Source organism: Phodopus roborovskii, unplaced genomic scaffold (assembly GCF_943737965.1).
Source record: "Phodopus roborovskii unplaced genomic scaffold, PHOROB, whole genome shotgun sequence".
NCBI classification, from domain to species: Eukaryota; Metazoa; Chordata; class Mammalia; order Rodentia; family Cricetidae; genus Phodopus; species Phodopus roborovskii.
Genome location: NW_026125675.1, coordinates 1,490,026 through 1,514,671, shown reverse-complemented (window position 1 = coordinate 1,514,671; position 24,646 = coordinate 1,490,026). Strand labels below are relative to the sequence as shown.

At 49.1% G+C, this 24,646-nt stretch overlaps 2 protein-coding genes and 1 long non-coding RNA gene across 3 annotated transcripts; all 3 read left to right on the top strand.

The window, feature by feature from the left end:
- On the top strand, positions 1-5,321 carry LOC127217383 (X-linked lymphocyte-regulated protein 5C-like). The gene is made up of 6 exons (XM_051178372.1): positions 1-106; positions 642-711; positions 1,629-1,663; positions 2,776-2,893; positions 3,748-3,847; positions 5,214-5,321. Exons 1-6 carry the CDS (start codon positions 1-3, stop codon positions 5,319-5,321), a joined length of 537 nt encoding a protein of 178 aa, XP_051034329.1.
- A 12,100-nt stretch (positions 5,322-17,421) lies between these two features.
- On the top strand, positions 17,422-19,591 carry LOC127217330 (uncharacterized). Its single transcript, XR_007834087.1, has 3 exons — positions 17,422-17,465; positions 18,182-18,216; positions 19,473-19,591. It is a non-coding gene; the product is annotated as an uncharacterized LOC127217330 (long non-coding RNA).
- A 1,282-nt stretch (positions 19,592-20,873) lies between these two features.
- Positions 20,874-24,489, top strand: LOC127217322 (X-linked lymphocyte-regulated protein 3C-like). The gene is made up of 4 exons (XM_051178272.1): positions 20,874-20,954; positions 22,365-22,463; positions 24,236-24,331; positions 24,419-24,489. The coding sequence occupies exons 1-4, from the start codon at positions 20,889-20,891 to the stop codon at positions 24,473-24,475; spliced, it is 318 nt and encodes a 105-aa protein (XP_051034229.1). The 5' UTR covers positions 20,874-20,888; the 3' UTR covers positions 24,476-24,489.
- The last annotated feature ends 157 nt before the right edge of the window (positions 24,490-24,646 follow it).

Genomic DNA, 24,646 nt, shown 5'->3' with positions numbered 1-24,646 from the left:
ATGTCAACCGAGGAACAGAAAGACATGAAGAGACGTGCCAAGCGCCCAAGGGTTGATCCGAATCTCTGTTCAGATGACTCCCAGAACCCAGATGCAATCGCACCTGGTAACAATGCACCTGATACGACGGGGCATATGTGGCTGGGCCTAACTGAGGGGACATTCTACTACTCTTTGGCAGGCGGTGCACATGGGTGGCGTGGTACTAACCAGTTCATTCCATGGGGTTACATGCATGGGTGGTGGGGGGCGGGTTTCTGGTGCTCAGATCTGATTCTCAAGCATGTTCTGGGTTTCTGTCCACACCTGATGTTCTCAGCCCGTGGCGGGAGTGCACGGCTCACAAGGGCCATTGGTCCTGGCCAGCAGGCCTCTGGAGAAGCCCATGGGTCACAGTGACTTTCCTTGGAAGGCTTTTACAAATATGTGTCCCCGCCGTCCCCAGACTCTGGCTGAACTGAATTTCACCTGTGTTGTTTGGGTGTGGGTGTGGGTGTGGGCACCGGTTCCCAGAAGATGACTTTAAAACTGCTGTTGTTGGCCATGGGCTCACCCAAGCCCAGAGTGAAGCTGTTTCCCATGTGGGTTGATGAGAGCAGCACACTTCATCCACAAAGGATTCCCCTTTCTTCTCAATGCAGCAAACAATCCAGCAGTTGATACCAGTGTGATGGCCAGCTGTTCCTCAGGATCAGATGTGCAAGAGGCCAGGTGATGTCTTACAGGAACTTTGGCCTGCCCCAGGAGGTAGTTTCAGTGTGGTTTTATGCAGTCATACAGAGAAAAGGATGTCCTTTGCTGGAAAATGGATCCAAATGGAGAGTTTGGTGTTGAGTGAAATGAGCCAGCACCAAAGAGAATACCGTCACCTGTTTTCTCTCATTTGAGGGTCCTAGATTATAAAGTAGGTCCATGAAATGGCAAAACCCAAACTGAGAAGGGAGCCTGGGGAGAGGTGGGCAATGCCCAATAGAGGGGAAAGATTGGGGAGTGGAGTGGAGGCTGACTCTGGAGGTTGAGTATGGTCAGAAGGCATGAAAGTAGAGGCCTCACTGCCGGGGTGATAGAGGAGGACTAGCAGGAGGGCACCGGCGGAAGGATGAGTGTGAATGTGGCTGGAGTGCACGACAGATGGGTGAGAACCCTTTACAGAACGCATCGCTGCCGAACAGGGAACGGATTCCGCTAAACGTTTACTATAAAAACCCCTGTACTGCCAAAACATGACAGGAAGTCACTGCTTGAGGGTGGGAGACACTTCCACGGAGCTGCCTGCAGCTGGCAAGGGAATGCCTGGGATTCAGTTGTCATGACTCATTCATCCAACACCCAGCCTGAGGTTGGTTTCCTGGAGAGAAGGCTGACTGTGAGTCACCCATGCTCCAGCCAGTAACGCTTGCCCATGTGCCCGTATGCATCTGCAGTGAACTCACTGATTCACTGTGAAAATGGGCAGGAATGGGAAGGAATATTTACAGAATGGCACCTCCCATCAACCCCAAGAGAGGAAAACCAGACTCTGTCCCGCATAAGCACTAGTCCCTGCAAAACCGCATGCCTCACCTTCCTTCAGTGCACACTTTGGATGCTTGTCCTCACTTAAGGATTCTTGTGTGCATTTTCCACAGGCAACCTGTTCAGAAGAGGATACAGGATTTCAAAGGTGTGTTTGAGCAGATGTTGCTGGTCCCAGAGCTTTCTTTCGGACCCCTCTGCAGTGCAGAGGAATTTCTTTTCATTCACTCATTCACTCACTCGCTCACTCATTCATTCATTCATTTTTGGTGGAACAGTAAATTGCCATTTGCCCTTTACAGGTGGGCGGGTGTAGGTGGTGGTGGTGGTACTTTTAGCTTAACTTTTAGCTAGCTGATCTGAGCCGGGGACTGGAATAGCTGTCACTGAGGTGGTCAGGAGAGTTTCCTGATTCCTGCACTGGTTGCTGAAGAGTGTTACTAGAGATGATGGGCAAGCAGATAAACCTCTGCTTTTTGTCCTACCACACTGAGTGGTAAGTTACAATTCAACAGCTGTTTTTCACATCCTGAATTGAGTCATTTTTCTGGCTTTGCGACCTTGCTCTCCTCCAGGAGCCCCTACCAAAGAGGGCATGGATAAGAGCCTGAAGGCTGTATATAGATTGATGAGCCTGTCAGGGAATACCGAAGGCAGCCACAATGTGGACCGGGAAGAAAAGTGTGTGTGACGCATAGCATGCCACACGGGCTTGTTTTCTGTCATTCACGGTAACCAAGTCAGTGTGCCACAAGCCACCTCCCAAGCTGAGGCAGCTTTTGCTCACTTGTGTGGATGGCCCTAAAAGGACATTACTAGAGAGATATCGTCAATCCTTAGCCGGTGTATAGAGTCAATTCGTGTAAGCCAGGGTGTCTGACATCTGAGAGCATTGCTCTTTCTGGTACAGAGGAACTACCGCTTGATCTCTAAGGTGTCCAGAAAATGTTTTGTCAGTGACGGTCACTCGTCAGAGCATGATGCCCCCACCCCTTCACCCCCCAGTGTGCCTGTATTCCTAACACTTAGGAGATTCGGGACCTGGAGGTCGCCCTCACTCGCCTCTCAGGTTTGAGAGCAGCCTGGGCTGCTCGGGACCCAGTCTCAGATTTTAAAATAAATAAAAGTTCAGCGAAGAGCAACATGGACACAGGATCTATAGGTACCCCTCCTACTGTGTAGGTGATGTGTCAGGGTTGAAGGAGCGCGGCTTCCTCTGGATATTCGATTTAATGTGATACCATTTCCTTTCTCAAATAGGTGGCATTACCCAGTCCCTTCTGGCAAAGAGGAAGCAGTTTGCAAAGGATATAAATGACTCTTTCAGAAGCCTGAACGAAAACCTCCAGAGCATTTTCAAAACCCAGCAGAAGTCAAGGTACAGTTGTGCGTGACCCTCTGTAAAATGAGACCTGTACAGCTTTTACTCTTCCTTCCAAAGTCACTCCTGCCTGCCTGCCCGCCATGGTGATCCTGCACAGAGTGGAATTGCTAATGCGACCTACCTAGCACTGCATTTTCTCTGTGAGGTAGTCCTGTTGTTCATTGCTGTGGCAGAAACCCCCCCCCCCCCGCCTTTTATAGAGGTGAGATGTGTTAGCTGCAAGATGGGCAAGAGAAGAGTTTCTCCTCTGTCAGATGACAAGACGGATAGCTTCCAATAAGGAAAGACAGTCTTCTCTGGTCTACCAGACCGTACCCGTTAAGAGGTAATAGGTGCCATCTGGGCTCCTCTTGGTCAGTCATCGTGGCCATGTGGGGAAAGGGTTCTGTGCGCTCTTCGTGTGTGTAAGTGCCATAGGACGAAGGGTATGTTGCCTTCACAACACGGACTTTGGCTCTTCGTGTGTGTGAGTGCCATAGGACGAAGGGTATGTTGCCTTCACAACACGGACTTTGGCTCTCAGAAGCTGTAGGTTAGTTACTCCATAAGGGGGAGCAAAGATGAGTCAGATTCTAAGCCAGGAATGCAGTCTTGGGAAAGGTGTGCTTCAGAGCATCCCAGGGAGAGGGAAGACGTGCAAAATGACATCCCCCCTTAGGTAACCAATTAAAACAGCATTCTTCTGGGATTAGAGTGGGTCACATTTCTGCCTCTCAAGAGACAATTTAATTCATGCCCCCTTTTGTCGTTGGCTCCTGGCTCTTGTGTGACAACGATGAGTGTGTGGTGTCATTGCCTTGGCCTCACATAGTGTGAGGGTGCTCAGGAATCATTACTGTGTTTTACAGGCAGGAGCTTCACTCCATACACTCCCAGATGTTTGAGTCCCTGTATCAGAAGTGGCTGGGCGATGTGGTGAGAGCAAGGGAGCAAGAAGAACGCCTCAATGTGAGTGTTGCTCTTAGCTTGGAATAGGTCCTCTGAGTCCCTTTCCACAGTGGCAGGGCTTCAGTGCAGCAGGTCTCAAGGGAAAGGGACGGGACACAAGGAGGGTGATGGATATGGCCTGGAGAGACTAGCTGTCCTCTCTGGCTTGCTCCCTTTGTCTGTGCTGGGGTGGTGTAGTCATGGGTGAGGGGCCAGCATGGTGGGCGGGTGAGCAGGGACTGCATGGTCAGTGCAGGAGAAGGTATGGGCTTGTGTGCTCAGAGGTTGCCCTTGGTGATCCACACACAGTGCAGATGCCAAACAGTGCAGGAGGGGTGGGGGTGGGGAGTCCCAGTCTGCCTTCTGACACAGTGATCATGGAGGCAAAGTGAGAGCAGCCAGTGTGGCTGGGACAGAGCAGAGCAGGGAGAGGCTTAGCGTTCATGGACACCGAGTAGTGCTGTCTTTGAGGGGTCTTTCATCCCGATGGAGGACAGAGCTGTACTCCCAAAGGCCCTGCTTTCCAAAGGCCCTGCCTTCCAAAGGCCCTGCCTTCCAAAGGCCCTGCCTTCCAAAGGCCCTGCCTTCCAAAGGCCCTGCCTTCCAAAGGTGGGGAAGCAGCACCTGGACTCAGATGCTGTCATAGTCCTGACACTGGCACCTTGGGAAAGCTCAGGAGAACAATTAACCCCCCTGCCTCAGTTTCCTAGGAGTCAAAGCAGACCTGTGAAGAATCCGTCCGTACCTTTCTAGATCTTGTGTATTGAGTGCTTGCATTTTTGACATGTTGCTTCAGAATGTGTGGCCTCGTGAGATGATGTATGTTTGCCATTCATCTTCCCTGCCCTTCTTATTTGGTTGATAATGTAGTTGACAGAATGTCACAATCTGGGGCATGGCTGACTGATGAGGAAAGTTTGGTCAGAACTCTCTCTCTCTCCCTCGTTTTCTCTAGTTCTCCCCCTCTCTGACTCTCTGTCTCTCTCTGTCTCTGTCTCTGTCTCTCTCTCTCTCTCTGTCTGTCTGTCCTGCTTTCTTGGAAAGGAGGGTTTCCTTGGAAGCTAATGTGTTCTCATCATATTAAAACATATTTTATGAAAACAAAGAAATGCTGGGAACGTAAAATTCTGGTGAGGTAGGAAGCCACAGATTAGGTGGGTCTTATTGATAATTTTAAAATGGTTATTTCATAGGATTTCTGCACAAGCGTGGCAAGACTGACACTGGTCAGATCGTGTTATGTTGCTTTTGGCATTGGAGGCCATGGCTTCAGACTTGTTCATCATGAATGTCAGAGAACAAAGCATGATGGGAAGGAATTCCTGTAAGCGGCAGGGTTCAGTGTTCAGTTTTACTGACATTTTTTCATTGGTTTCCTCTGTTTCAGCTTATAGCTCAGCAGCAGGTGAAGGTGTTGCAGAAAGCTGTAGAGGATCATGAAACCAAGATGGAGAACGCTAAAGATATGTGTGACACATTTTTGAAGGTCTGGTAGATTGCACTTGTTGACAGAACACACCCTTATGTCTTACCATGTGTCTGTTACGAGCAGAAGACAGATTGGCCCTTTCTCAATTTGAGGGAGAAAAAGAATTAGTTTTGAAAACTGTGATCACATTCTCTCTGGGATATTTTCCCCACACACAGCAGAAATGCTGAGGTTTGCTTAGCCTGGGAAACTGACGACAGTGTTGTGGACCATGTTCTAGCACGGCTGCTGGTGACTGGAAGTTTGCTTATAAAGGAGCACAGTGCATCACAGTGATGAGTTATTGACCTCTAGTGACATTTCGATGGAAATTAGCAAGTCTGGGGATCCTTCTGGTGTTCTTTGACTTGTTTTGATTGGACGGCTCGGGTCAGTGATGAGCAAAGGGCAAGGACAGTTTTTACTTTCTTCCATGTTGAGTGTTTTGCAGTCTTCAGACATTAGAATTACACTTGAGTATTGGCGGTCATGTATTTCACAGCTCTACAGCTGATGTGGGGACTGGAAGAGTTGGTAGAGGATTAACCCGCTTTGAATTGAGAGCATAGAACCGGCAACTGTACCTCGCTGAAGCTCCAGGCCCTAAGTGACGCCTGTACACCCAGGAGTTGAAGCAGCCCTTCAGCGGGAATTCCTTTTGATGCTCTCATTAAAATACCCTATGAAATACCTCTCCTCAGATCTGATTCAGATGCCTTATCTAAAGTGCTCAGTGTATCATAGTAAATTAAGTGTTTTCCGGGTGCCAGCGAGAAGCTAGGTCTGTTTTTGCTGAGCAAGCATGCGTTCACCAGTTAATACCCAGGTGGCTACCCCTAGCAGCCACGTGCACTCCGGGCATGGCAAACTCTGCCTATAACCCCAGCGAGGTGAGGCTAGAGACACAAGGATCCCTGGGGCTTGTGTGACCACCAGTACAGGCAAATTGGAAAACCCTGTGTTTAGTGAGATACCCTGCCTCAAGGAGTAATGTGGTGAGCTGTTCAGGATGGTGCTGCCACACACTAGCACACGTGTGTGCATGCAAACACGTCCACGTGAAGGGAATCGCTTTGAGTTTTCTGTGACATCTGGTCTCCACACTGAAACAGACATACGTGCACACCCACCTGCACACACCAAGCACACAGAAAAGTAAAACTGAATTTTCAAGGCCTTCAGATCCACACACACATATGGAGCCCCAATGCAGCTGGATACTTCTTGGGAACTGGCTGGAAGAACCTGTCAGATAGGCTTGCATCTAACTGTGAGTGCTCAATGTGAGCAGCACCACATAGGAAGCCTTGTGACTGGATATCTCTGGCTTCCCCAGATGATCCATGCCCTTCTGCCCAGACCCTTCTGCCCCTGCGTCTCTGTACACTGCTCTCTGCTCCTCCACCCAGGCTTCCCTCCTGTCCCCGTCCTCCGCTCTGCCTCTGAGGGACTATTTTCGTCAAACATGGCGTTTTCTTTTCAAGATTTCCCAGTGGCCTTCCTTCTTAATGCTCTGTTTCCCGTGTCCTCTGCCCACCCACCCAACCACCCACCCATCACCTCCTCACACCCATCACCTACACACACACACACACACACACACACACACACACACACACACACTCACTGTCTTGAAAGCTTGTGCTGGCTGCTTGCTTCCTTCTGTCCCTCTTCCCTCCTCCCAGTGAAGCAGCTTCCCTTGAAGTGAGTCCTGTTCCTTGCCCTTGCTTTGCGTCTGCTCTTTGCCCACAAAGCTTCCTGTGCCTTGTCTTCCCCTAAGGACACCCTATGTGTTTACTGCTTGACGTCACCATTTGCGTCCTTTTCAGCGTCAAGCCCAGCAAGCTCCATTCACATACTTATTTTCAGCTGGTGTGCAGGGTGTCTGTTCCTAAGATGTCTGGGCCCTGGTAATAGGGCAGAGACTGGACAGGTGTTAAGAGCCGGTTTTCCCTGCCGGCCTGGTCCCACCGCCTCGCCAGCCCCAAATAACACACAGAGACGCTGTATTAGATATAATTCTGTTGGCCAGTTACTAGCATTTCTTATCGGCTAGCACTGTCTTAAATACTATCCCATTTCTATTCACCTAAGCATTTCCACGTGGTCTCCTCTTACCGGACAGAGGCCCCGGCGTTCTGCTCTCTCCATCCTCCATCTTGAATCTCTTCCCTACTCCTTCCTCTCCCCTCCTGGTCTCCTAGACCCACCTATCTTGCTTTCCTATTGGCCAACAGGGCTTTATTCGTTAACCAAGACGAGCAACATATTTACAGAATGACGTCTCCCATCATCTCCTCTTTTCTGTCTGAAGTAAAAAAAGGGCTTTTAACCTTAACATAGCAAGATATATTATATAGCAAAACAGTTATCAAACAAGAACCATAGTTAGCAATATTAAGTTTGTTAACATCTAGCAAGATTTAAAGAAAATATTTCACCATCTACCCTATCTTTGTGAGTCTAAAGTCTTACATGTAACTTATCTTTAATCCTAACTATAACCTTAACTATCTGTCTTCAGTTCCATCAAAGACCACAGAAGGATAACATATAAACTCTAGAAATGACAGAGACAACTCACTGCCCGGTCAGGCACCCGAAGTGCTTCTGTAATGTTCCATCTTCAGCCTATAGGCCATAGTGTGTCTAGCACACTCCTCAGCCAAGCAGGAAACTAAACTGTCTTTATCTTCTTCTGGCCACCAGCCTTTTATCTGGTAAACAACAACATTGCTAAAATGAAGGTCACGGCCCTATTAGCCGTGGTCTATCCAAGATGGCAGGGTACGTTTGCCGCCAGAACTGAGAGCTGTGCTCAGTGCCTTGGTCTACGCTGCCATCCACCAGCATGCTGCCGGCTTGGCGATGTGGCCACTGCCATTGCCGGCCCTCGTACACACCGTTAAGTTCTTTGGAGAGGTCTTTAAAAGACTTGTGGGGTTTGTTTGTTTATTTGTTTTGTTTTGTTTTTTTGTTTTTCCTTTATGCTGAGTCAGAAATCCTCCCTTAAAGGAGCAGTGAATACTTGTGCTTGTCTACAGCTAAACAGAGCCCAACTGAGAAAAATGTTGTTACCAAGAAGCCTTACTTGTTGGCTCTGTTTTTTTTTTTTTTTTTTTTTTTTTTTATAGTTAGTTACTTTGTTTATTTGTAAAACCCATTATTAGGTTTTTGTTAAGTTTGAAGTGAAAGTTCTCATCCCCATGTTGGGTAACTTTAGTTTCGAGCAGGTTTTCCTGCTGGCCTGGTCCCGGTGGTGGGGCGTGGGGGGAGTCCTACACATTATGGGGAGGGGGCTGCATCTCCTTTTCCATATCTGCTCCCCGTGACTTTTTAACTGATCCTCCACCCATTTTCTGAGATGTGTGTCCTAGCTGTCCGTGTCCCACAATGATACCGCCTTAAAATGTGTCACTGGAAATTTTTGTGGGGTGGTCATTTAACGTGCTCAAATTCGCCACTGTTCTTAAGTTTAAATCATGACAAACATCCTTTGGATATGGAAAGTCGGTTCCTTTAAAATGAAATGGGGTAAGGTGTCAAGCCAGAGGGCTTCAGGCTCAAGTAGACTTTCTGTTTGTTTGTTGGTTTTTGTCGTTTTTTTTTCTTTTTTTCAGAAAGCCAAGGACTTGAGTGAACAACGCAAAGCGTTTATTGGTGGTGAAAGAAGTGAAGTGAGGAAGGAAATCTTCAAGGCGCAGGACAGAGTTATCATGGAAAGGGTAAGTCGCATGTCTGTAATGCTTGCTGTGTGCCTCGGGGTGGCTTCCTGTGGGCAGAGATGGAATAGTGATTCCCCAACTCTCCATTTTCACACAGCAAGAGCAAGATGTGTCTGTTGTTGAAACGTACCTTCAATCCCTGGTCCTTGACTGCCCCGAAGAAACCATCTGAAGCTCACGCAAAGATGCACAGGGAGCATTGGCCTTGCTGACAGGATATTCCTAGTGGTCGATGCAGCTCCTTTCTCTTTACTTTGCTTGTTAGAAATAAGACTGGGGCTCTGTTCACCATGAACTGAACCCCCAACAGTTCTGTGAGTAGCAACAGTTAAGTGTGGATCCTTGGCCCCTGACAGCAAGGGAGGTACATTCTCCCACCAGTGGCAGTTACATTTTGGAAGCAAATAATGTCATTTGGTTTTACGATTGGCTTCTTTGGTTCCCCTTCACTTCCGCAAAGTCAGTGTTACTTTACTCATTTCGGGAAGAAATAAATAACGACGGGATCCCTTAATCTGTGCATGCTTTTATTATTCATGATGTCACAGAGCCAAGGCCTTTGCAAATGGGCCTTTACTGGAAATCCAACCCAACATGTTCCCTCAGACTTAACTGCACACGACTCTGGTTTTCGCACTCAGATGTGCTAAACGGTTTACACGATTCCCACTGCAGAGCCAGATCTGAAAGCCTTGGGTTTGAGCTTGCGGTGGGGCTGTGGCTTTTCCCAAAGACAGCCAGACTCGTTTCCAGGCTGTATTCAGCACTGGTGGAAAGGTACCTGCCCTTACCTTTGGTCAAAAACATTTATCAGTGAACATCTGTATAATAATAAGCATTTGCAGTTTCAGTATTTTACAATGGCTGTTGTTTTCCCGGAGCATTTTCTAGTATTCAGAGTTTAATTTTCATCAAGTAATTCTGCACGTATGTGTATGTTTGTCTAACTCCTGAGTCATTCTTTCGCTTTTTTCCTGTGATGTATTTTTTGTTTTCATGAATCCTTAGAATCTGTGTTCAGATTTGATGTTCATTTTCATGGGTGTGTACTTGATGAGTCTTTGTGAGCTTACTCCAAGTGTGTGTTGGTAGCCATGAAGGCTGGGAGAGGGGCTCAGTTCCAGTCTCCAGGTCCCATAACACCAGAACTCACTCCCAAGGTCTGTCCTCTGACCGATGTGTGCCCCCACCCTAGTGTGGTGATACAGTATTTGTGATTTATTAAAGCTTGGCTGAGGGTACAGAAAGCAAAGCCAGCCACAAGCCATAGAGCCAGGAAATGGTGCTATACACCTTTGATCTTGGCACTACGGATGTTGCAGGAGCATTTTATTCTCTAGCCAAGCTGAGGAGAGGCCAGCCCTTGGGGTCTGAGATAGAGATGAGAGCTAGTGGCAAGCTGCTTTCCTTTTCTGAGCTTCAGCTTGAAACTTGGACCCCAGTATCTGTCCCCGGGATTTTATTATTCACTCTGTCCCATGTGAGCATGTACACAGAAACACACACACACAGACAGAGACAGACAGACACACACACACACACACACACACAGGAGTGGGGCTTGGGTTACAGGTGGTTGTGAGCCACCCAATGTGGGTGTTGGCTATGTGAACTGGAGTCTTCTGGAACAACAGCAGGTGCTCTCAAGCGTTGAGCCATCTGTCCAGCCCTGTTTAGCACATGTGAGATTGCTTCACCTTTTACCTGGAGTTTGTGAGCTAAACCTACCCTTTGTGTAGACACAGAAATACATGCCGCATCACACAAGCACCTTGAAGGCCAAGCTGCGCCTGAATGGCACAATCACAGCAGCTGGGCCCACTGTTGGAATAGACCAATCTCAGTGTCTCACAAAGGAACCGACGAGCAAGCTGAAAGTAATTTGGCAAGCAATTTCTTTGTGTAAAAACGGAAGGGCGCAGCAGGCCAGAGAGTAGCAGGATATACGGCCTACGTGGCTGCTTTTATTCCTCACACAGGGAGGATCTGGGCTGCTCCTCATTAGCTGAGGTTTAGCTTTCCAGTCTGGGCCTAACTGAGAGAAGGGAAAGGAAAAAAAAAAAGTGGAGAGCAGAGGGGAATGCAGAATTGACGAGGATTGGGTGATTAAGCTTTTCAGGGTTCCCAGGAAGCTTTCCTGAAAGCATGCTTATCTAACACAGGAATAAAAAACAAAGGGGACTCTGTGGAAGGAGGGGTCAGGAGGAAGCAGACAGGCAGCCATTAAATCTGATTGTCCGAAGGGAAAAGAGGGGGAGTTCTCATACCACCCATGCTAGGCCTGATGGACCAGACAAGGGCCTACAGGGCCCACCATGCACACACACAAATGACAGGTCTGGGGCAAACACTTTTGCATGATTTGCTGTGGGAGTTTCTGGAAAACAAAGTCACCCACCGAGCCCTTTTCAGTAGGGGAGAGGAAGGTTTATTTCACGCCCCCACCCACCCCGCCCCCGTGGGTGGACAGCACCCCAGCATCAATCCCTAGTGGCACTGGCCCTCTTTCAGTCGCCTCTCATTTGGTGGGAGACCAGAGGCAAGCAAGCAGGAGATACAAGTATAGAAGCAGGCGGGTGACAGTAAAGGCAGGTTGCTGGGTTAAAATTCAGTCCAGTTACTCCACCTCCTCTGGGACCCGGGCTTTTGAGGGGTGGGTTTGGTTCACAGGAGCTATGGCAGCCCTGTGGAATTCCGCTGTTTTTCACACCTGGTGGTTGGGGGAGGGTTTCCCGCCAGAGCTTCACCTGTGTGCTGGATTGTAGATGTGCCCCATAGTCTCAGGCATTTGAATACGTGGTCCTCCCTGGTTGTAGAAAAGCATGTCTCCCAAGACTGTCTCGCTGTCATTGCCCCACGGCTATGGGCCAGTCACCTCTGTGTGTTCCGGCTATGGCAGGCGGTTTCCCAAGATAGACGGCCTTGTTTGGGAAAACAATCCCAGGGAGAGGGGACCAGCAATTTCTCAAGAATATCTTAATCCGCACGTGCCTCCCGAGAGCTGCATCAACTGCCGCTTCTCCAAGCCCCTTGCCCACTGCTGTAAGAGTCCCGACCAGCTGGCTCCCTCGCCCTGGTGGGCAACTTCCATCCAGCTCTCTGTGCTGATAAATGCAGGCATAACTGCTGAGGTCGGAATTTGGTCTCCTTCCTGCCTTTTGTCTCTTTCCACTCTGAAATTGAACAGTGGCTGTTTGAAGAGGCTAAGGAGATGGGGCCTGGCTGAACGGAGGTAGTATGTGGTTAGGGGTGTGTAAGGAGTAAGGTTTTTTTCTCCCGCCGCCTGGTCCTGTCCTGTCGCCGCGCCAGTCCCAATTAACACACAGAGACTCTGTATTTGATATAATTCTGTTGGCCCGTTATTAGTTTTTTTTATCGGCTACTTTTGTCTTACTTATTAACCTATTTCTGTTGATCTATGTATTTCCACGTGGTCTCATCTTACCGAGAGCCGGAGTTCTGCTCCCTCCAGGCCCTCCATCTTCTCCTCCTTCCTCCTTTCTCTTTCCTCCTAGTCTCCTAGTCCCCCCCCCCCCCCATCTTGCTTTCCTATTGGCCATCAGTGCTTTATTCATTAACCAGTATGAGAAACATATTTACAGAATGACATCTCCCATCATCTCGTCTTTTCTGTCTAACTAAAAAGAGGGGTTTTAACCTTAACATAGCAAAATATATAACACAACAGTTATCACGTAAGACTCACAGTTAACAGTATTTAGTCCAGTAACATTTAGTAAGATTAAAAGAAACTATTTTATCATCTAACCTATATTTGTGAATCTAAAGTCCTATATGTAACGTTTCTTTAAGCGTAACTGAGGAAAACTATAACCATAACTATTTGTCTTTAATTTCTTCACAGACCACAGAACTCTAGAAATACATAAACTCTAGAAATGACAGAGACATCTTGCCTGTCTGTCACCTGAAGTTCTTTTGTAATCTTCCATCTTTAGCCCATAGGCCATAGTGTGTCTGAAAGATTTTTCAGTAAAGCAGGAAACTTCAAACTGTCCACTTGTATTGGCAGTTTGTCAGTCACTTTTCTCTGTGTCCTGCAGACTGTCTGGCAGACCCTTTCATGAAGCAGGAACTCTGTAGCACTGTCCACCTTGAATCAGCAGTCACTTTTCTGTGGGTCCTGCATGTCCAGTTTATACAGCATAACATCAAACAGTCCAGGCAAGAGCAGTATCGTGTCCATATGGCTAGCCTTGCCACACTGGAGGTAAACTCCATATGTGTTTTTTCGATGTCCATCTTCCTTTCTGACTCAGGTGGTGCTGCCAGGAGCAGTTATGTCTCACTGTCAAGAAAAACCCTAAACCATTTTAAATGCCATATTGTGTAGGTCTTTGAAAGGTTTGAAGAAGAACGCCTCTCTGTCTCAGATACATCTCTGTGTATCTTGAAAAAACTTAACTAACTTAACTCTAAGCTGAGACTATCATAGGCAATTGTCTATAATCTGTACTACATTATATATTACATTTCTAAATGAGCTACAAAAACACAGTACCTAAACAAAAGGAGAAATATACATATCGCCAAATTGACCTTAAGTTCTATCAATAAGTGCAAATCCATTCCAAAACAAAGTAGTAATCAATAAATAAAACATGGGTGGCTCTAATTGGAGTCTCTGTCTCTTGCCTTCCCGTTTGCAGTTTGAGATGGGGACCCTGAGCTCCAGCTTCCAGCTGCGCTTGCCAGGTCTGCCACCTGCTTTCCCTGCTGTTATGGCGCCTTAACGCCCTGGAACCACAATCCCCGAATAAAACTCTTTCTTCTGTGTTGTTGCCTTGGCTGTGGTGTTGTATAAGAGCAACAGAATCCCTGACTAAGATAGTCTGATACGAGACCCGAAGGGTTTGCCTCCCGCATGGGTGCTCTTTCGGCAAACCTTAGTGTCTACTCAGGAAGGTGGCCTTTAAGGGGACACGAGCCTTGACACTCTTAAAGTAGAAGTGTCTTAAAGTAGGGTGCCCTGTTGCATCAGGGCGGTGGAGGTGTGTGTGTGACTGACTGACTGTTAAGGGACTCCATGGCGAGGCTCTGGCGGTGGCAATCACACATTGCCTTTTCACAGAGCCCTAGGGGCGGAGGGCGTGTATGGAGAGACGAGTCTAATGGCTTATCCATCAGGCATGCATTCTCACGTGCAGCGGCCACCTCGCTCACGTGTTCATGCGCGGCCTGAGGCACATGTGAGCACGCCCCTCCAGCAAAAATGCAGGGGCGGGGACATGTCCATGGGAAAGGCTGGGACTCATGAGCTGTGACTGCTCCCCCGAAGGGAGGGGAGCTCTCGGTGGAAGGGCGGGTTCGGGTTCGGGTTCGGGTCAGCTAGGTGAGTAACTGCCTGACAGGGCATCCTCCGGTAAGCTACATTGGGAAGGGTAAGTTTAATGCTTGAACCCCAGCCCTTGCGGGAGCATGGTGGGGACCGCCCCCCATGCCCAAGAGGGCCTGGGATGCAATGTGCCTGAGCCTGGCTTAGCCGCGGACTGGACCCGTCAGCCCTGCGGGCTCAGAGAAGAGGTCTGAGAAATACAGAGCCTGGGATGCCTGACCCGGACAGCGTGGATGGGCAGGACTGGCTGTGGCCGTGGCCCGATGACGTGAAGCCACGGGCCTGCCCTCACCAGGAAGGCAAGTGTGACCGGACGAGGGGCGATGGACCCCGTGACGGGGCGCGCCTTGCCGGTGCCCCTGCGCATGCGCGTGCCCATGCGCAAGCGCTGTGACGCCAGCCAATCAGAGCGCGCCGTATTGGGAGGTGGGGCCAAACTAAGCCTGAGCGACCCGACCCGTGAGGGGAAGGAGGCTTTCTGGCCTGGCGGAGGCACGGGCCTCGGTGGGTGGCGGCCTTGTGTGCTTTTGTCTGCGTGTGCGCTGTGGGGCCGTTTCGGGGGGTCGCGCTGCGGCTCCGGGCGCGGTTTGGAGGCATCGGGGACGATGAAAGCTCTCGACTAGGACAGTGGGTCACACAGCGAGAGCGTGCAGGGTAGCACTTGCGGTGACGCGGGCGCTGCACGTCAGGTCCACTTCGGGCGGGAAGAGGCTCCGGGACCAAGAACGGAACGCGCTGGTGAGGGCAGCAGGTTCCTAGAAGAGTGGGTGGGGCAGTCAGTGGACTGGGAGAGGCCTGCGGGCTTCCCGCATCTGCCCGTGTCCCTGTAGCCTTTGGGCCCTGACTGGACAACTGGGTCCTCCCGTGATCCCTCCCCTGGCAATACCTCGGCAGGCTGGCTACTCGGAGGGAAGGGGAAGGGGAAGCCCAGGCACTTTGCGCACGCACACGGGGCCGTCCAAGCCGGCAATGGGTGACTGATGGGTGGGCTTCACACCTGCCCTTCGGGAGTGCCCCTGCTCAGCCTCGGGCGTGCCTGCACAGTGGTGCTTCAGCTAGCACTAGATCATTCCAGGAGGCGGGCAAGGAGCCTCTCACAGGAACGTACTCAACTGTGGTCAGCTCGACCAGGCGACTGGCGGGTAACCAGCGGACTCAGTCACAAGCCCCGGATCAGCCCGGATCCGCAGCCCTTCGGCGAGGGGAACGGGGTCTCGAGGCACAAGTGTCAGGGTTAATCTCTGATGGGAGCTTTGGAAGCCTCGCTCTCAGGCCTGGTCAAGAAATAGAACACGGAAGGCGGTGGCGGAAGGGGTCCCGAGGGTTGTGGGTCTGAAGAGAGCTGGCTGTGACAGTGAGGTGTGGAAGAGGCAGTAGTGACCATCCACGTATTTCTCTGTCCCTGTCCAATAGGAGTCCTCGGGTGGGGGTGTGTGACACCTGGGTCTCGCCTACATGCAGCCATGGGCCTCGCCTCGGCAGAAACGCCTATCTGAGGGCGCTGGGGCAGGGCCGGGCGCCTTCACCAACCCGCAGCTTCTGCATGCATCCAGATCTCACAAGGGCCGCTTTAAGCCACTTCACCTTGGGTGTGCATGAGAGTTGTGCGTTGGGAGGTGGGGCCTATATGGGTGTGACCACATGCCTAGGAGGAGGCTCCCAGGGAGGGAGAGTACCCTGGTGGACGATTGATTGCCTATTGGGGAACTCTCTTATGGGTCTCCCTAGTCGTGACAGGGATCAGGGAGGGGGAGCCTTCCTTATCTTCTGCGGTGCGATGGAGGGATTACAAAGGGGCATGACAAAGGCAGCAAGCCTGTGGGGTGATATGAGGAGCTTCACTTCCAAATGGGACTGGATAAAGGCCCCAGAGGGCAAGGCTAGGGAGGGGTCTTGAAGGCTACAGGGATCGGGAGGTCTGAGGGGACGCCTCATGAGCGGGGAGACTTGGACTTCTCGGTGACTGAGTAGGCCCCTCAGTGGGTTGGAGCTCCCAACCAGCCACCAGAATTAGGCGTCCTGTTTTGCAGGGCAGGGGAGGGACAGTGCCCAGGCTTTTCCTGGCCAAGGGTTCAGAAACGGCAGAGAGTTCCGATCTTGAGGGGTAGGGGGGTCTTGGAGTTCCATTTTCAGGTAGAGAAATGAGACAGGACAGAACACTGGTGACCTCCCCTCACCGTCTCTTTGCTCTGCCGCAAGAGCAAGGGCACCTGGCCACACCCTGTGGACTCCCAGTCCCTGTTTCATTGCCCAGTCTCGTAATGCCTCCTGCTATCTGTAGTTCCCGGAATCCTGTCTAGCCCAAGAAGATTCTAACCATGTCAAGCAGGGAATGGAAAGCCACGGGAAGTGCTGGCATGCACACAAGGCTGGATCCAAATCTCATACCAGACGACACCCAGAACCCAGATGCAGTCATCCCAGGTAAAAGAAGAAAAAAACAAAACAAAAAACAAACAAACAAACAACAAAAAAAAAAAAAACTGGTGGGCTCCTGTAGGACTGTGTCCACCAAGGAGACGTCTGAAAATCTCTTGGCAGGTAGAACACTTGAGCGGGTGAGTTGGTTGCGTGGACTTTGCTTGGAACAGCTAATAACTTGCTCAAGCTGTTTTTTGTGGCATTACATTCCCCCAGTTGAAATTTTCACCACACAGGAAACCTGCAAGGCTCAGCCAGGTGCCTCTCTGGGAGCACGTGGGTCACAGTGACTCTCTGGAAGGCCTTTACAGGTGTCCGCACCGACTGTTGCCAGCCTCAAGTCCGAAGAGTTTCATGACTGTCTGTGTGTGTGTTCGTGCCTGTGTGTGTGCGCGTGCGTGAGCATGCCTCACTGTGCATGAGTGTGAGGTGTGTGCATGCACATGCATGACTTCAGGGATGACTACTTTAAAAAGTACAAGTAACCGCGTTGCTGTCTATGGGTTCTAGAAACCCCCATAATGAAACTGTTTTCCACTGGGGGATAACGAGAACAGCAAATTTCACTTCAAAATAGTTTTCCTTTCTTTTTAATGCAGCTGACCAAGAAGTCATTGATATCACTGATGAGGACATTACTTCCTCTGGAACAGAAGGGCAACAGGCCAGGTGACATGGGTCATCGTTTACGCCCTCTCATAAATTTAGACGAGTCGGGCTGGGGCGGGCTGGTTCGGGCTCAGCCGGGCTCAGCGCAAGAGTGCCTGGTGTAGGAACACAAGATGCTGAGTTCAGATCCAAGGCACCCACAGAAAAAGCCATGCATGGCCAGGCACGCCTTTCTAAGCCCAGAACTGAGGGGAGAGGCAGTCCATCAGAGGCAGGAGGATTGCGAGTGTTTGCTGACTGCCAGCTGAACAACAACAACAACAAAAAAAACTGAGGTCATTAGACAGACAGACAGACAGACAGACAGACCAAAAGCAAGGTGTGTGCACCGAATGAATGAATGTACTGGGTGCATCGAGCTTAAAGGCCTCAAAGCATTCACCCCGAAGTCAGTCAGTTGTTCAGTGTGATAAGAAATGAAAATCTCATGCCTCCAGCAAACTGCATACAGGTCCTGTCATAAAACCTGTCTGGCAGGAATAAGGTGGCCATGGAGAGAGCAGGACTCCGCACTTGTATCTCTGAGGTCGGCACAGGTGCACACGTGCCCTTCCTCTACACAGAAAGAAATCCAGGAAAAGTCAACACCTGCTCTGGAAATGTGAATTGCTTGTGGGCTCTGTGGCATGCTCCACTTCCTCCACTCACACCACAAAAAAATGGCCTTTTGTGTACCTTCAAGTAAAAAAAAAAATAATAATGTGATTTCTTTGCAGGAAGGAAATACAGGATTTATTTGAAGAATTTGAAGGTATGTTCTAGGAGACATTAGGAATGTGAGAAAATCGTTTGACTCAAAGAAGTGCAAGGCGAGGGAGTTGTCCCTTGGTAGATAAGAGAAGTGTGGTTACTAGTGCCTCGTTTTCCGACACTCAGTGTCAAAATAGTATTTATTAGATCACCGTCTCTCTACTTGACGTTAATCATCGATACGGAGAGCATGGCACCTGCAGTGTAGTTGCTCCTATTTACTGCTCGCTGTGAGAAGTTCTAAAATTTGATGACATTATCTGTCTTCCAGGCTTTGATTCACACGAGTGCCATGCCTACTGTTAATACCAAACTTCTTTTTTAACCCCACTCGTTCATTTCCTAGCCTAACTCTTTATTTCTGCAGGTGGGCGTTGAGGGTTAACCCCTCTGAAATAGCTACCTACTGTTGTTTAATGTGCAAAAACAGCATATGCAGTAGCAAGCTGAAGTCAGTCAGCACTGCTAGCCTGTGACCGCTGTATGGTCAGACAGAGTCCTGCTTTAAACGGCTGTGTGAGACGTTCGTCACACAATCTATAAAAGCAAAAGTGGCTGGGATGCCTGCAGAGAATTTTGACAGTGAGTCATATCTAGAAGCTATTCAGGAATCAGGATAGAGATGTAGCTGAGTGGGAGAGCACTTACCAAGTATGCTTAAGGCTCTGGGTTCCTTCCCCAGTACCGCACCCTTGGACAACTCAGTGTGGTTCTCAACACGCCCCCCTCCCACACCCTCACCCTCACCTTGAAATTATTATTCAGGGTGGCTACCTTGTCAGATTTGTGTAAAACCTTCAATGCCTAAAGTAAATGGAGTATTTTCATCTCGCAGTGCGATAATCACTGGGTCTTTGGAGGTCTTTGTAAATCGTCTACATTTATGTTTTGCACAAAGTGGCCCAGCAGTACCTCTGAAAGGGTCCTTGAACTGGAGGGTATTTCCGTACGTTCATTACATTTGTGCTTTACAGAAGAGGTCTCAGAGAATTTCCACAGTGACTCACAACCCTTCTTGTAAGTTTTGTTAAGACCCCATTCACTGTGTTTTGTATGTAATATGTGGACACTGACGTCCAGCTATCCAGTTTCACATCAGGCTTGTGAACCACTGAAATTCTTGCCTGAAAGGAAGGAGACAAATAATATTATCGTTGACAGATTACTTCCTTCTATTGATAACAAGTGTCTTTGAAGTTGAAAGCTGAGCGTGAGGGAACTTTACGGTAATGGTTCAAAGATTATATTTCAATACAGAGCCCATTAAGCACTTCCTTGAGGGGAACAGAGAAAGATTCACAGCGATCATCGCTGCCTCTTTCGAAACCATGGAGCAGAAAGTTGAGGATGTTCTCAAAAGACAGTGTGAACAAAGGTATGGCTGTTGCTTCTTGGTGCCTTGATCCCAGGCCCTTTTGACAGTTGGTTAGTAAGCATGATGGCAAGAGGGTGGAGAATAGCCGTGACTCTCCAGTGGCCAGAACCTCACCTGGAAAAAGTAAGGAGTAGGTTTTTCCCCTGCCGCTGGTAAAAGTAAGGAGTAGGTTTTCCCCCCGCTGCCGGTCTCGTCCCACTGTGGTGCCAGCCCCAAATTACACACAGAGAGTCTGTGTTTGATATAAAGCTGTTGGCCAGGTACTAGTTTCTTATCGGCTAGCTCTGTCTCAAGCACTAACCCATTTCTGTTAATCTAAGTACTTCCACGTGGTCTCATCTTACCTGAGAGAGAGAGGCCGCTGGCGTTCTGCTCTCCCTGTCTTCCATCTTGACTCCTCCTTACTCCTTCCTCTTTCCTTCCTCCGTGTATCTTGCTTTCCTATTGGCCAACAGTGCTTTATCCATTAACCAGTATGAGAAACATATTTACGGAATGACGTCTCCCATCAGGAAAATGTATTTGGCTTGCTGCTTTATCTGTACAGAATAGACGTCCTAGACTTCCTTTAGTCTTATTATACTCTCACATCACAACTGAAGTCAGCTGCGTTTGCTAGGTCTGATTTACAAAGACCGTGTTGAGGCATTGCAATTGATTAGGTGTAACAGTAACGAAAGTGTATGTATACATCGTATGATGAATGTGCTTGGCATGCTGAGCTGGAAATCCTCAAAGCGTTCCTCCTGCAGACAGCCAGTCATCTCTGCGATGTGATGGAAATGAAAAACCCCATGTCTTCAGTGTCCTGTAGCTTTCAGGAGCACTTTTTACTATGCTCCTGTACCGAAATCCTCCGCGGCACATGGAGAGGAGGAGTGGGTAGGCCTGCACAGAATTCTCTGATGGTAGTGGGGGTGCGTGCCCTTTGGATCTGCTCTTCAGATAGAGGATTCTAACCAGAAGTTGTGCTTGTCACACTGACGGATAAATACTTGTGGAATGTGCTGGAAACAACAGTTCCTCCTGAGTTTTCTGTCTCTAAGGGACGGGAAGGGACTGCCGTCTCAGTCAGGGAGGAACAAATCCTGTTAGTGTAGGAGAAAGTAACCCACATCAGCTTCTTGTTCCCTGTCAGAGTATTGTAGATGACATTTCCTCGTCATCCATCGACAGCCTTAGTGAAGGTAAGGCAGTCGTGCGGTCAACGCACTTCCTTCATATTGCGATGGAATATCACACTGTTCATTACTATCATTCACAGGCAGAACCTTTATCAGGACTATTCACTTCAGATTATGAATTTGAGTAGGAAGCTATCCAAGGATGCAGATCAAGTCAAGAAACATGCAGAAAAACTCACTGTGAGTGTGGGGCTCAGCTTTGAAGGAACCCATTGTGTCAGCATCAGAAATAGCAGGGCTTCCTACAGCAAGTCTGGAGGGAAGAAAGGGACAGGGCAAGAGCTTGGGGAGACAGGAAGGTGGTTCCATGTGGCCAGGAGGGACTGGCTATCCCACCTCCATCCCCCCCTCTTCGCCGGCCACCGGCTTGCTCCTTTTCAGGCAGAGAGACGGCAAGGTCAGTGATGAGTTAGGAGGCAGAATGGTGGGCGGAGGGTGGGGGGGATGAGCGGGCACTGCCCAGAGAGTGCAGGAGAAGGTATGGGCCTGTAAGCCCAGAGGGAGCCCTTCCTGATCCACAGTGTGCAGACAGGCATCAGGGGCAAGGGCCCCAACAGAGCCTTCTGACACAGTGATCAGAGATACAGAGTGAGAGCAGTCACTGTGTCTGTGGCCGAGCAGGTGGAGGCTTGGCTCTCACTGCGTCCAGTTCAGACGAGCCCACTCCCCGAGGAGAGGGACGTAAGGCCTCATGCCACGATGGACATGTGATGACTGACTCCCCTTTAACATGGGCATTTGAATGAGCTTTTGGGGACAAGTACTGGGCACGGGACAGTACCATCCTTGAGGGATCTTCCTTCCTGGTGGAGGATGGAGCTGCCCTCCTCCTGAAGACTCTGCCTTCCAAAGGTGGGGATGGGAGTGGGGGAGCAGAGGCTGGAATGCGGAGGGAGATGGAGACGCTGTCTAGTCCAGTGGTCAGGAGCATGGCCTCCCTCTGCAATCTCACCCGTTGGGAGGCAGCCACAGTTCAGTGGCTTGCTCAATCAGACCAACTCGGGAAAAGAATTTGCCTCTGTGCCTCAGATTCCTAGGAGTGAAAGGGGACATTCTTAAAAGTCCCTGTTTCATACAGTGGATAAAAGTATTCAGGTGTGTGTTCTTACACTGTTCCAGGACAGTATCTGAAGCAAGTGTGACAGAATCCTTCCCTGTTAACCATGATTCCTGGTGGCCGGGTGGAGGGGGGGCGGCCTGCTCATACTGGAAAGGACAAAACGGAGCCGGTTTCCGTGTAGGGGGTGACAGGTGATCAGGACATCTCAGGCTAATTTCTGTAGAAAATAGAGTTCGCCAGCTATGGAGGCCTCTCGTGGGTGAGTTTTCAAGTCCTCGGATACTAATGGGAATGTTTCTGAATACCGTTTAGTAGGAATACGTTCCACTAATTCAATGAGCTTCACATTACTTAGGTTATTTTGTAGTATTAGGTAACTCTTGTAAACGTGGTAATTGTTTTGGTTGAAAGGAAGACTACATTTATTTCATTCTCTCTGTTGTGTATAAAGAATACACAGAGTCACATTTCTGTAAGATGTCTTTTATTTTTTTCCTGAATTATTGTTACTTCTTTTACTGTCTTTGTAGACTATGTTTAAGGAGCAACGGATATTCATTCAGCAGACTCTGATTCTTCAGAAGAGTAGAATGGAAGAATTTAAGTCACTGTGTGAACAGTACTTGGAGGTCCGTTGTACATCCTGGGAAAGCAGCCTATGCCAGGGGGCATTGAACACTCTGGTATTATTTATGTTCTTTGGGTAACACCTTTGGAAAGTTACCCGTAAGCATCTTCCGGCATTTTCCTAATGGCATCACTGTAAAAAATGCGTTTTTACTTCTCGGATTCACTTGTGATTGGGAGAGTCACTCGAAGCAGGAGGAATTGCTGCCTTGGCCATTATTTCATCCACAGTGTTACAGGGCATTAATGCTTTTCAGATCATCTCTTCCTGTTTCATAGTGCGTTTTCCATCCTGTGTGTAGATAGGTGCACACAGGCACACACGGGTGTACTTGTCTTGTCTGTGGGTGTATTGGTGGAGGCCAGAAGTCAACTCTCCATCTTGTTTGTTTGTTTCCTTGTTTGTTTTTTTTTACAGAGGATCGCTTTCCGAACCTGTTACTCGCTCATCACTGTGGCTAGACTGGTGGTTCCCCACGTCCCTGGGGTGGCCTGCCCTACCTTACCCCAGATCAATGTGTCAACGTGCCTGGCTTTTAACATGTGTTACGGAGAGCTGGAGTTGGTTGTGGAGCAAGCTCTTTGCCCACTGAGCCTTCTTCCCCGACCCCCACGACCCACTTTTATACATAGTGACAAGAATATACCACACTTGACCTTGCTTTCCTTCCTCAGTCTATTTTCATTTCTTTCCATTGGGTGACTGAAACATGGTTTTGTAGGGCCAATCAGAGTTGTAAGACAGCTTCCAGATGTAGCACTCAGGGAAAAAAATAAGTGGAAGACTGAGAGTATGTGACTTGTGAGTTACTGTCAGTAATGACCCCCCCCCCCCCCGTCTTTGTAAACACTTCCTAGGGACATTGACCTACGTTATCTGCAGGTTTACGCCTACTTACAAAAGCATTAAGCACTCGTTGTTCTGGTTTTTGTTCAGACTTGATATGAGCTGGCTCATTCAAGTTGCTGTTAAAATATTGTTCATCCAGAGTAATTAAGAGGGCCCCAAACGACCAAGGTGTAAGACTTCATCCCGTGCTTTCTTATGCTAGTCCCCTACGACACCCCCCACCACTGACAGGGTCTGTTCCTGCTGAAATGCCATGCTTCCTGCAGCCCAGTGTCCCAGAATCTTGGTTTCCCGTTGCAACGTTTAGGTCTCCGTGTTGTTCCCGTTTCTGTGTTTGTCACATCACCAGATCATAGAAGAGGTCCTGCCAAATTTTATAAACCCCCCCGCCCCCGCCTCCACGGTATTTAACAAAACCATTTAGATGATGCCCGTGCTATTTCAATCAGTGATAAAGGGACTGTGGGGGTGCAAACCTTGAGTTTTAATTTCATGGTGTGCAGTGGTCATACATAGTACAGGGCAAGCTACCCCATCTCCAAGAGAAGCCTGTGAGTGGCAGTCAATGAGCTTCCGCATCACAGTCTCTGTGTTCGTTGGTGTTTGTTTGCTTTTCTTCATGCTGTTGGAGGAGAGGGATCCCCGGGGCTCAGATATGCTAGGCAAGCACACTTCCCCCCTGAGCCACCCCCATTGCTAATGCCTCAGGATTAAACGTTCAGCAGTGGGTGGAGGAGTGGCAATGTCTGTGTCTCTTTGGTAGGTGTTCCGGTCTTCACACTGTACACAGTGTATGCTTGTTTTATTTTTTTTAAATAGTTAAACCATGACTTTTGCAACATTTAGTCCCTTTTAAATGTTGCTGTTCATATTTGTAAACCCAGATGACCAGGCCTGATTTCTGCACATGTCTTTTCACTTCAGAAATTTCAGATCCTGAGGGATTCCAGGGGAGACTCTGTGGCTGAAGAACTGAGACACCTAATTGCCACCTTGGAAATAAAACTCCTGATGGTGAACGTAAGTACTGAGTCTTTCGTGTGGAAAATGAGGATGGATGGGCACTGTCTACTTTCAACCCAGTTAATATGTCCTTGTACTTAACAGCACCAGCAAGAGAGTGCTGCTGCTCAACAGTCTCTCCTGGATCTGTTATTCTCATGATACTCGGAAGAAACAGAAGTTCATACAAGGGGAGCGGTTGTCTCTTGGAACTTCGCTGGGTGGAGCTGCTTGACGTTTGCAGCTTCTACAATGACATCTTCTTGTGTTCTCCTGTTCCTAAAGATACCCCTTTAAGTTAAAATGCAAAGGGACCCAAGGATTTGTGTGACC

What these genes read in the sequence shown, in the direction of transcription:
- LOC127217383 (XM_051178372.1), top strand. Translation starts at nt 1, where the DNA reads ATGTCAACCGAGGAACAGAAAGACATGAAGAGACGTGCCAAGCGCCCA. An exon ending in CCCAGATGCAATCGCACCTG is followed by an intron (nt 107 to 641) that starts GTAACAATGCAC and finishes TTCTCAATGCAG; the next exon opens with CAAACAATCCAGCAGTTGAT. An exon ending in AGCAAGAAGAACGCCTCAAT is followed by an intron (nt 3,848 to 5,213) that starts GTGAGTGTTGCT and finishes CCTCTGTTTCAG; the next exon opens with CTTATAGCTCAGCAGCAGGT.
- LOC127217322 (XM_051178272.1), top strand. Translation starts at nt 20,889, where the DNA reads ATGAATTTGAGTAGGAAGCTATCCAAGGATGCAGATCAAGTCAAGAAA. An exon ending in TGTGTGAACAGTACTTGGAG is followed by an intron (nt 22,464 to 24,235) that starts GTCCGTTGTACA and finishes TTTTCACTTCAG; the next exon opens with AAATTTCAGATCCTGAGGGA. An exon ending in TAAAACTCCTGATGGTGAAC is followed by an intron (nt 24,332 to 24,418) that starts GTAAGTACTGAG and finishes TGTACTTAACAG; the next exon opens with CACCAGCAAGAGAGTGCTGC.